We start from the raw sequence: 12,434 nt of genomic DNA, 5'->3' as shown, positions 1-12,434 counted from the left end.
CTGGCAGAATTGTACAATATGTTAGTGTAAAGGCCCCACAGTTTAAGGGAGACATCTAGAAGTGTTAACTGTACACTGTCTAATTATACAACCTTCCTGTCCCAGAAAGTGATTTCAGACACCAGCTCTGACATATGGGGAAAGGGTAGAACAGCTGGTCATTACGGTTTCCTCAAGACTATTTAGCAACACACTTGAATGTAATTAAAGGGAGACACTAAATACAGCACTTGTGGTACAATGTATTTTTAATTTCTATGGCATGTGGTAAAAGTAAATAGATGAAAGCATTCAAGTTTCTCCACTCCGCATCCAACTTGTCAAACATGCAATGCGTGCTTGGCTGACTGCAAGCAGGGTTCTGGGTAAGTAGCAGGCACCCATGTACATATGGTGTTTAAGAGGCTGCACTGGGCCATGCTCAGAGAAAACATCCAACTAGAGATGAAATAACAGCATTCATTCATTCAGGTGCGTACCCATCCATCCACCCATCAGACTGATGTGTTGTTCTCGTGATAAAGGGCTCCTCTGTCCAGGTATAGCTCACAGCTTCCTCACTCACTGAAGGCTCTGACGTGAGTGGCAAGGAAGACTCTCAGGTCCACACTGGGGCTGTCCCTTGACAGGAAGTAATCGAGTTGTGAGCAAGTAGTTTGGTGTGAAGGCAAAAGAGCCATCTGTGCAGGACAGCTAAAGCAGAGGCCTGCAAAGGAAAGAAGAAACTGATGACGAAACTGATGGTTTAGCATGAACTGAGCATTCCAAGAGTTTTGGTACTGGGGTGAAACAGCATACATTAGCCCCCACCCCCAAACCCTTAGTCACCCTGTATGGTAAAGTCCTCCTGTCTTTTAAGCTTGATAAATTCTCTTACATCCACAGGATAAAATGCCGAACAATTGATACACATAAGAGCATGGAGGAATCTCACAGCTATCACGATAAGTGCAAGAAGCCGGACTTCAAGAGGTCTCCTGGTTGCCTTAAGTGAAGGCCAGGATAAGGCATGTTTTGATTCCTGGGGGAATATTTTGATGTGAGTCAGTTGCTGTCTGTCCTTGCTGTAGTGGCAGCTATGCTAACACTCTGTCAGGACTCAAGACTTTTTTTTTTTTTTTTAAGTCTTCTGGCAGGAACATTTTTATTTTTTGGTTAAAGCTACAACAAATAGAAATGTCATAAAAACAAACATGTAAACAGCATGAGAACTTTGGTTTCACTGAAACATCGTCCACCTGAAATACCTGAGGTACGAAGGCACCGTGCTGGGTGCTACAGTCTGGCTCTGCTGCAGCCATACCAAGACTACCCCTGGAGCCAGGGCAGGCATAGGCTGGCCAGAATCTAGGGCCCAGGTCACCCAGGACTTGGCTCAGGACACACTCTCTCAATTCAGACAAACATTGGCTCCTCCAATGACCTGCCTGACAGGAGCTGGGACATACAAAGGAAGCTGTCACGCTGAACTTGAAGATGATTAGGACTGTGGGCTAGGCAGGGGTGGAGTGGAAAAGGAAGTCAGTCAACTCCCGTCATCCCACAAGGCCTCAAGAACTCCTGTCCTCGCTCATGGAACCACTTATTGGAGACTCACTTGCAGCCCACAAGCACAGGGCAGGCCGAATGTCGTTGGGTAATCGCCTTCCCCACTCTGAAGAAAGTTGTACCAGAATACAGCCGTGCCCTTTGTGGGCCAAATAGCAGCTCCCAAGTCGGGGAAGACGGCACCACCAGCTTCGACATCACTCATATAGTTAAGAAACGTCACAAGACTCTTAGAACCACTTCCCTTTTCCCTCTTCTTTTTGTCTTTCGAGTCCTGAGGGCCTGGTGAATGTTGGGTAAGTGCTACTCAGGAATTGTTTCTAGTCTTAACTACTCTGGGAGTGATGGTGCATGCCTCTAATCCCAGAACTCAAAGCAAGTGGATCTCTGTGAGTTTGAAGTCAGCCTGGTCTGCATAGCGAGTTCTAGGCCAGCTAGAGCTACAAAGTGAGACCCTGTCTCAATAAATAAATTTATTCATAAAATAAGCAGTTCATTTTACTACATATAAACATTGAGAATACAAACTCTAAGAGGTAGGTACTTTATCCTGAAGTACATAAGCAGGTGAAGACTGCCCATATACTTTCTGAGTGGATATCCAGACCCTTCCTTAGTGGAGAAGTCAGCATATCAGTCTTAGTGAAGGCAGAAGTCACAAGCACAGAAATGCAGCAAGTGAAAAACAAAGGGAGAAAAGCCAGCGCTGAGGCTTCATGGTTGGGTTTCAGTGTGAACTTCATCAGGTCAAGTGTACAGATTAGAGAATCCACTGAGACAGCCTGGTACCAGGTCTCTCACCTGAAGGGGGAAAGCAGCTTCCTGTTGGTGGATGGAGCCCTGGGAGCACAAACTCTGAGCTTTCCAAGTCCCTTGGAACATCCTCCAGCAAAGCAGCAGAAAGACCCAGGTCTTCAAGAAGATGCTGGGAAGATAGTGTCTATAGACTATAGCTGCTGGTAAATTCAGGTGAGCTGAGCCTTGTGGGAGGACCTTGACAACATCTGCCCATGACAGTTTGGGAGGGAAGCACATGACCCTGAGGTAAGGAGGGGAAGGGTAAAAATGAAAAGAATTGTATGTATCAGTGAGAACTCAGCAATTAAAGAAAAGGCTTCAAATACACCGAGTATCACTCCAGACCTGCCAGGCTTCATAAGCTATCATGCGATTCTCCCGACAGGCCTTCAAGGTAAATGTTAATATTCCCATTTTACAGTAAGAAAACTAAGGCTTACAAAGTTGAGCAGCTTTTTCAGACATGCACCATAGGGACTCACATGGAAAGCTAGGGGCTCATAAGTCCAAGCCTGGCCCGTGTGACAGTGTATGTTTTTCCTACCATCTAGGGCTAATGCCTTCTGGGAGTCACGTGGACATAGAGCATCACAGAACAGAGAGGGATCAGGAACTATGACTCAAAGTGTAATTGGATCCCAGGTCACAATCTGTGTCTGGAATACGCAGGGCTCTCCCCAGCCTCCTCTGAGGCCTTTGTTACTCGAATCATGTTAGGAACTACCATAGGTAGAAAAAAGAGAAGTGATTTGAAGCAAACTGTTTTAGTCTTTACACAAACGTGGAGAAAATGTTTAACTTTGGCAGCTAAGAAATAAAAAGAAACATTTCAAGATAGCAAGGATTTCACCTCTGCTATGTTTTTTTTTTTTTTTTTTAGAGTAGGTGACCAAGCTGGTACAGGGCTTGTAACTGCTGTTCTGTCCCTCCAGCCCCCTGTCCACCACTGGGGAATGAGACCTGCGGTTGTCTTCACTGCTGCTTAATGGATAATCCCTGGCCCTGGAGATGGCATCACTGATGCAAGGTCTTGTTTTCTTTAACAGGAAGAGCAGGGCTGGAGGGAGAGACACTCACAGCCCTCCCCACTCCCCGTTGTCATCAGCAGAGCTGGGCAGTCATGGAGGATATAGACTGTTGGCCAAAGAACAGAAGAACACTCACTGACCCACATGGGCCTTGAACCCCTGACCTCATTAGCATTGTTTTTTACCGGCCTCAGCTAACAGTCAGCCCAATTATGAGTACCGACTCAAAGAGGGAAGTCACCTCTTCACCTGGGGTCAAGAAAAGCCCAGTTGGCCGTGTTTTAAGAGCATGTGACTGAGGTGAGATAGTCAGGATGTGTGTATCCACGTGAGTTTTCTAAGACCCTTCCCTTCCTTGTGTGGCTCAAATGAGAAAAAAAAAAAAACAACAACAACAACAACAACAAAAACGGTAGTGAGTGTGCTTCCAGCCTGAAAGGTGGTGAAGAGGTGAAGATTTGGGGGTGTGCAGGTGTTCTTTCTGCCTGAGCTGTCAAGTCAGGGCCATGTTAGGTCTTTTGCAGCTGAGATCCCATCCCTGGCATCCTGTTTGGATCCAGTTCACACCACTGGTCTTGACAGAAAAGGTTCTGCTTAGGAGCCAAACATGTGTTTGACCATAAAATCTGTGTCTGGGGGATTTCTGACTGGGTTTTTACAAGGAAAAGATTCCATGAAAGTGGTGCTTAAACTTTGAACACAACCTCCAATGTCCTGAAAGGGAGCTATGTGTGGTCATCTTGGGTCCTTAGGTTCTGTCACTGGGATAAAATACTCGGGCAAAAACAACTTAAGGAGTGGAGGGTTTATTCTGGCTCACAGTTTGAGGGAGCAGTTCATCACGGCAAGGAAGCCAAGGCAGCGGCTTGTCATACTACATCCATAAACAAGCAACAGAAAACAATGCATACATCCTGCTGCTTAATTCCAGGATCCCGTTTAGTGAATGGTGCTGCACAGAGCTGGTGGATCTTTTCATCTCAATTAATGCAATTAATATAGTCTCCTATAGGCTTACTTAGAAAGGTTCATCTTCCCGGTGATTCTATATTCTATCAGGTTGACAACAGTAACCATCACAGTATGCATATATAGTTGTTTAGGATGTGTGGGGTGTGTGTGTGTGTGTGTGTGTGTGTGTGTGTGTGTGTGTGTGTACGATTACATCTAATCAATATATATATTTTTTAGATGTCAGTTATTTTAGTAAGATGCTGAGATATAGTGACAGGGTCAGCCAGAACATGATGCTAATAAAGTCAAAGATGGTGGCTCAGTCCCTGGACCAGTGGCAGGGCCTTTCTCTAACCACGGGCCATAGTCTCAGCTAAAGCCAACAAGGTCACATATGGGATGATTGGCATGGTGGTGACAAGAAGCTGTAGCATTTGGACAGTTCACTGAAGAGGTGTCCTCAGTGGGGGAAATGCGACGGTCAAGCCTGATGACAGCAGGTTAGCTTCACACTGTTCTTATTTGCTAAGAGCCGCAGGTATTCCTGAAAGAATGAAGAGGCCATCCTTAGAGACTAGATTTGACCCCTCCACAGTGATCTACATTTCCCGACCGCCGACTGGCTGTATTGTAGAGTGCATTCCTCCCTGTGGTGTTGTCTGTTAACCCTGAGATGTTAGTGACTCACCCGCTTTCCCTATCCTCCACTCTTCCCCACAAGGCAATACACTACGGAGCTTCCCCTCACCTCCCACCAACTACGAACAGCCATGATAGAAACAACTATGAAGCCATAGTAAAACCCGATTCATGGTTACCCCGGATCCCATTCTCCTTGGGTTCCAGGAACACAGAAGATGCACAGCTCTACCCCTTGAAATCAGTGATGCTCAATGTGAGCATTCCTGGATAACAAAACAGGAGCAAACAGAACTCTCCAAAAACAGTCCACTGTTTATAGTCACCAACTAGAGTCAGTGTAGGCAAACCTGGGCCTCTTACTGAGAAGCTAATACTAGAAGGGGTTTTTTCTGGGCCTCTGGGGTGTTTATGGGGAATAGAGAGCCACAGACTCCCCATCACCAGCTCTGGATCTTAAAGAACAGAAGAAGTCAGCTATTGCTGATATTTTTTTTAAGTCATGAGAACTTTGGGATGTTCCTTCCCAGGGTCTACCTGGCTAGCACAACTGGAAAGTGTCTGGCCACCTTGTGTGTTTACATAGGCACCTGAGTCCTAGTACCCAGGTGCTCACTAAGATGAAAGATGGTCAGTCCACTTAGCTTTCACAGTCCCATTAACTTGTGGCCAACTAAGGCCTGAAAACATTAAGTAGAAACTTGCAGAAGTATTCAATCCTATGTTTTAAGTTGCATGCTGAGTAGGGTGATCCAATCCCTTCCCAGATGGCTCACTCCACCTGGGATGTGAACCCTCCCTTTGTTCACAGTACCAGTACTGTGGAAGATTATTTTCTTCTTCTCCTCCTCCTCCTTAGTCACCTGGTGGCCATTTTGGTTATCAGAGAGAGGGACAGACAGAGAGACACACAGGAGAGAGAGAGAGAGAGAGAGAGAGAGAGAGAGAGAGAGAGAGAGAGAAGGAAAGAGCAAAAGAGAGAATATCACAAAGCATGAGTTCACGTCACCTTTATTTACTTAATATTGTCCCCAGTTCCCAGTGTGTAAGAGTAGGGATGCAGCAATGTGGATATACAGAAGAGAAGCCATAAAGTAATCTTTGTGTAAAAAGATAGATTTACTTGACAGTAAGAATAGGAAAAAATCATAAACCACAGTTGCTGTTGTCTGTGTAAGAGAGGATCCTCCATCTATGCTAGGTTTATGTAACAACAAGAATAGAGAGATGGTACGGCCAGCATAGGTCTTAGTCGAGATAGATAAAATGCAAAATCTGTGTGTGCATGTTTAGGAAAAGGCATACTGTATATGGGATTTACTTCTGTCTGCATTTACAGGCATCCACTCAGAGTCTCCGGATAGCCTACTGTAGACAGAGCAAGCCTCTGCACTGACTCCAAAACTGGGCCCATGCCTTACTTGCCCTCCGCATCAGCCTAAGTAAAGACTCAACAGTCTTCTGTCACTGTGGTTTTCAGAGTCCCCTACCTGCCACCTGTACTTGTATAACATCCCCTCCCCTAGCTTAAATGTAGACCCTCTCTGATCCTCTCCCATGTGACTCACCCAATGCTCTGATGCTTTCACAGGCTCAGCCTTGGGCTGCTCCCCTTCTTGCTCCTTCTCCACTTACTTCAGCTCCTGGTTGTCAAGTTAACAATGTGTACTAAGAGGAACCCACATGAGTCTCAATGCCATTTGCCCTCATATCCGAGGATAGAATTAAGTGTGTGTGAAATCCCATGGCAACCTGAGAATGAAGACTTTCTATAATAAATCTACTACTGCAGTAGGGCTGGCAGGGATGAATTCTGCCAACAGTCCTGAAAAAGTCCTATCCTACAGGTGGATCAAGAACGTGGGCTGTGGCTTGCCAGGGAGGACATAGAGACAGCTCAGTCAGGAAAGCACTTGCATCACTAGCATGAGGACTTGAGTCTGGATCCCCAGAACCCAGATTGTAACCTCAGCAGTAGGAAGATGAGATGTGGAGACAGGTGGATCTCTAGAGCCCACTGGCCATCTAGACTAGCCTACTTGGAAAAGTTTGATGCCAAAGAAAAATGGTGGAAAGCACCCAAGAAATTACACCTGTGGTTGTCTTCTGACCTCTACATGCATACGCGTATGTTTGTGTGCCTATACATGCATGTGTCTACATAGAAACATGCACACACATATTCATGCACAACAAAGGGAGGGAGGAAAGGAGGGAAGAACTTAGCTCAGTGGCATAAGACAGGAATGTTTACTATAATCTCCCATTGAGTTCAGTGCCAGAAGAGCCAGGGAGTCAACCAGTACTACGGTGGTACATGACCTGGTACAGACCCTTGAAAAGACTGCTATTGGAATCCTGGTTGTAGCCATGAGACACAGGGTGAGACAGAAACAGCTCTAAGATCCAGGGCACCTCTCAGAAGTGAGGCTTGCCAATGACTCTGCTTTCAAGCCCTTGGCCTGAGGAAGTCCAAGTCCCAAAGGCTGCTGCAAATCTTTAGATGCATGTGGTAAGCCCAAGGTTTGTCCTGAGGTTTGTTCATAGAAGGCTATGCTTGGAAGGATGGTCAATGACTTTTAGCACAGCATAGAGAGGCTGGACTCTAAACTCAATGAAAGAGACATCACAGCGAAGCACACTTTGGTCAGACCACCAAGCAAAGGGGGGAGTGGCATTTTCCAGAGTGAAACTCCTTCAAAAACTACTAATTCAGGATTCTGCACAGATATTGTCACATTCCTCAGAGTATAGAGCAGTTCTAGGTTGATGGATAAAATGTTGAGTATGGGTTTTAGCATATCTTTCGTTCCTTGCAATGCTACTACTTCAGATGATATTTCTGGACAGGGAAGTACCACTCTCTAATTTCTACATCAGTCAGTGTCCAATGGGAAATCACTAGGTGGTCACATGAATACAGGAATTGAGTTTTTTTTTTCTTAAGGACTCAATGCTTTTACTGCAAAAAGAGAACACAAGCTTTACCAATTGGTGGGTATTTTTGTGTCCATGTATCCCCAGATGACATAGGGCTTCTGAGCAGAGAGATGGATATCAGAAGAAAGTCAGACAAGGATCACATACTTGCACACAGATGCACATACATGCACATGTATGCATTCACACACAAAAGGTTTTATGTAAGACTGATAGGTAGGTAGAAATTGGATAGAACTACAGAACAGGACTATATGACACACATACAAATATACCCTAGCAGCGTCTTCACAATAAAGTGTGCCAGGTGAGAGAAGAGACATGTGGAAGCAGATAGGCCATCTAGAATGTAGCAAGCCTTGTCAGGTAGAGTACCCTAATCTTGGTATGGATGGAAAATGTAAAGTTACATAACAGTTTACAATGATGCCAGAATGACAGCTAGAAAAGGACGAGCTGTGACCAGGCACCGTTATCTAAGTCAGGGCGATCGACCTTGAGAGTTTTAGCCAATCGCTCCACGAGTCCACTAAGGAGACTCTGCTCTTCAATATTAAGCCCCCAGGACTGCTGTAACACGGATCTGCAAAATCTCCAAAAGTCACGTAAATTAAAATTCTGGCTCCCGTCTTGGCACTGTTAGAGGTGTTAGAGACTTTACAAGGCAGGCTTATCTAGCAGAAGGTTATCTAGCCAGCGGGGTGTGGAAGTAGGGGAGCAAATGGAACCTGCTCTGTAGGGCCAGTGTGCTGAATGCTGGGGGGTGGGGGAGGTAATGTCTAGTTTTCCTCATGGCCAAGGACACCCCACCCTGCAGCCAACAGTGTGGACCATGACTGAGGTCTTGGGGCTCTTCCCCCTCTCCGTGCTCATTGGTATCCATTGACTATTTGTTGGGAAGGTTTGATACCCCTGTACCCCATCTCAGCTTGGAGCCACTATATATTAAGGTACATCTTATTCCAGGGCACCTCATGGCATTGCCTGTAGCTGCTGCTGAAATTTTGTCACCGCTGCTCTGTCCTGCCTTCATGCCTTCACAGGTGTTGCTCCTAAAAGCCCTTTCCCAAGAAGCTCGTCTGCATTTCAGAATCGATTTTTCTTGGGAACATGACTCCAGGGGACTGCTGTCAGGAGCAGTCTAAGGAACAAAGTTCCAAGAGAGTTTGGAAGCTGGGACATCTGTTGGTCAGCTGGCAGTAAAAACCAAATAAGGTGATCAGCGCTGTCCAGACAAGCCCTGGAGTGCTTTAATGGTCCAGCCGCTGAAGAGGAGTAGTGCCGGTCACGTGAGATAAACATTCTCAGGCATTGGAGAACCCTGCGTAGCATAGAAACCTTAGGAATGATGGAACTCGATGGTTGCTCCCAGTCCCTCAGTGACACCAAAGGGCTGCTCAGAGCTCAGCAGTGGTGGCTAATTACCAATCTCAGGTGCAAGTGCCCAGTGGCCTGCCTGGAAAAATTTTAAAAAGTTTCATCCCTTGCATCCAAAGACCAGGGACATCTAAAAACCAGGCCCTAGGCTTGATTCTAAAGGTTGAGGATTTCAGAGCAGGTTGGTGAATCCCAGCAAGTCCCTCTGGGCCAGCAGCAGTGATCTCCTTTAGAGGGGACACACGCTGTGCTTGCTTGATAACAGCACAAGGACCTTCTGACTTGGGTCAACCCTTTGTCTATATGGCTAGCGGAACAACAGCTAGTCAGGTTCTAATCTAGCCCATCGTGCCCTGCTGAGAGACTGGTGACTGGGACTGTGCAGGTTGAAGGAGCTTCAGGGCTTAGCAGGCACCAGCAAGGAACCACCCGAATTTATATAGAATTTGATCCCAGGGGCTTAGGAGAGTTGGGAGATCATTACCCACTGTTCAGTGGTAGATAAAGGATCTGATACTGAGGCTAGGATCCTAGTGAGGACTGAGAGACGGCAGTAGCTCCTGCTGGAAGGCACCTGGAGGCTTAGAGATGACCCACACCAAGTGAAGGGCTGGCACTCGAACCCCGTGGCATTGACAGATGATTGAGTCAAATAGCTCTGCTCTGTGTGTGTGTGTGTGTGTGTGTGTGTGTGTGTGTGTGTGTGTGTGTGTATGATGTTAGAATGCCTGTCCTGGGTAGAGTAAGTCCCGGGACACACTGCCAGAGCCCACCACAGGGATGCGTTAGCGTCTCCAGCTGTCTGTCATAGTTCCAGCTGACAAAGCTCAGCCAAGTGTCCTCTATGGAAACTGTCCTTGGCCGGATAGAGGTGCTTTCCCCTTGGCCCTGTTCTCTTTGAAGGGTAAGCAACCAAATAGGAAACGGAGGTCCTAGGGAACCAGGTAAGTCCTATCTGAAGATCTCATTTGGCAGTGAAGAGATGACTCAGTGGTTAAAAAAGTGTGTAGTGCTCACACAGGGGACCTAAGACCTGCTTCTTTTAAGGTCCAAACCAAGTGGTTCATGACTGCCTAAAACTCCAGCTCCAGGGAATCCAATACCTTCTGCTGGCTTCTTCAACCACCTATCCTTATATGCACATAACACACACACACACATACAAACACACACATACACACACAAACACACACACTGTTAAAACACAGAAACTATGCCTTCAAAAGCTCTTATTTCAACTTCAGCTAAATTACACACACCTTCCAGTAGCCCTATTATAGGGAATGGAATCATGAATGCTCTAGATTTCTGTGTCCTTTTCCTTAAATATTTCTCTACAGAGCTTTGTTGTTTCTCTATCCTGTGACCTCGCGTGTCAATTAAATTGGCCATCAAATCTTATTATAAAGAACCCTTCCCTGAAAGAGGGTTGCTAGGATAAGCGTTTACCCTTGAACAGGAAGTGCTGAGTGGATTCAGAGCTGGTGTTCTAAACTCAAACAGGCATTCTCTCTTCCCGGGGTGAGGGCTGTTTACATAGTGCCCAAGAATTAAGAAAACATCTCTTCTATGCTACTTGTCCTTGAAGGCATCGCTGGTGTGCTTTTGAATCTTCATGGGCATCTTTATGGGCATCTTTCTCCCTGATCTGCTCAATAGCACCGTATGAGACAAGGGCTGTCTCCTCTGTTTCCTCTATTCACCACAGGACAATGTTAGCCTGGTGCATGTATCCAGGCAGAGAGAGATTCAAGGGAACATGAGAGAGAGAGAGAGAGAGAGAGAGAGAGAGAGAGAGAGAGAGAGAGAGAACTGTTGTCTGCAGCAGAAAGCAGTGGTTACCAGGTTCCCTGTGAGCACTGGCCCTCCATCATTAGGCAAGGACACTTGAGCTGGAGGCTGAAGAATTCATCTCGGAAAATATACAAGTAGTGGTTATTTAGCATGAGCTCCTGGAACACCCCGAGATAAAAGAAGCCCTATGTCTTATTTCCTCCTGTTGTGATAACACACCCAATTAAATATAATGGACAGCTCTAGGTATAGCCCATCATTGTGGGGAAATCAAGGCAGGAGCTTGAAGCAGCTAGTCCCAAAACTTCCACAGTCAAGATCAGAAAGCAATGAATAAATGCATGTTTGCTAGTTAGCTCCCTCTGTGTGTTCTTATACAATCCATATTCTCCTGCCTGAGGGATGGTGATATATACAGTGAGCACTCTGCCCACTGATCAAGACAGTCTCCCATAGGTGTGCCCAGAGACCAACCTAATCTAGATAAATCTTCATCGAGACTCCCTTCTCATATGATTCTAGGCTGCATCCACTTGACAATTAGCAGCAGCCATCACATCCTGAAATTACCAAGAAGAGTCACGCTAATGCTCACACCAAACAACCACCGTTGGCTTTGGGCAGGGAGCCTCTCAATTCTTTTGAGCAAGAGTATTCCTCTATAGGAAGTATAAACTCAAGTTCAAATGCATACTCAAGCTAGTTCTTCCAGGATCAGAGGCTGCAGCTGCCCTGGGTGCAGCAGTGAACATTCTAGATTTTCACCTCAACAGCCATGTCCATTGATTGACCTCCTATGGCAGGGTAAGAACTGGCATCAGGCAAGATGCTGAAGGGCTCTTCTTGATGGTCACATTGTGTTGCTTATGATAACAGTACACAATTTTTCCCAGCTACTGAACTCATGCAGATCAAGACAAGGTCCCTTTGCCTCTGTCTTTTCCTCCTCTGCCACAGCAAACAGATACTCCTGAGACTGGGAACATTTGTTTTCTCAGCCCACTAACTCCAACGACAGCACATTTCCTTCTTATCGTGTTATTTAGTCTGTAATTAGTCCGGTCTACTGACTCCAGCAGAGGCTGGGGAGAACCGTGTCTACAGTGCATAAATCACCGACTTTGGGACCTTCTTTGTCACGAATAAGCTCAAGACATGCGAGTCCCAGAAGGATCAGCGCCCTCAAATTCCATGTACATTGATTTTACAACAGAGCGGAGAAGGGAGGCTAGGCTGCGGGCAAGGACTTTGCCATGAAGATCAGAAGTTTCGTTTAAACCTGTGGTGGGTTCAAGCTTCGATTTATTTGCTTGGGCTAAAGGGGCTCATATAGCAAGCTAATTTATCTAAGTGATA

General features: G+C 46.1%; 1 protein-coding gene across 36 annotated transcripts in view; it reads right to left on the bottom strand.

Annotated features, from left to right (window-relative positions):
- Nucleotides 1-230: 230 nt before the first annotated feature.
- Nucleotides 231-12,434, bottom strand: part of LOC143443738 (uncharacterized) — a 130,378-nt gene continuing 118,174 nt past the window's right edge. For 29 of the 36 annotated variants that reach the window (XR_013112997.1, XR_013112978.1, XR_013112981.1 and 26 more), the window contains 2 exons: nt 2,350-2,587; nt 231-706 (listed from right to left, as the gene is read on the bottom strand). Coding sequence is in view for 2 of the 36 variants with exons in the window: in XM_076941601.1 (XP_076797716.1) it covers nt 4,810-4,872 (63 nt within the window). In the remaining 34 variants the exon portion in view is untranslated. Of the gene's footprint in view, nt 707-877; nt 1,022-2,349; nt 2,588-3,306; nt 3,481-3,582; nt 4,873-12,434 lie in introns of those variants that run through there. The other 7 variants (XR_013112992.1, XM_076941601.1, XM_076941602.1 and 4 more) reach the window with 4 other exon arrangements.

Source organism: Arvicanthis niloticus, chromosome 10 (assembly GCF_011762505.2).
Source record: "Arvicanthis niloticus isolate mArvNil1 chromosome 10, mArvNil1.pat.X, whole genome shotgun sequence".
NCBI lineage: Eukaryota > Metazoa > Chordata > Mammalia > Rodentia > Muridae > Arvicanthis > Arvicanthis niloticus.
The sequence above is the reverse complement of the archived record's forward strand: the minus strand, read 5'-3'. Positions and strand labels throughout refer to the sequence as shown.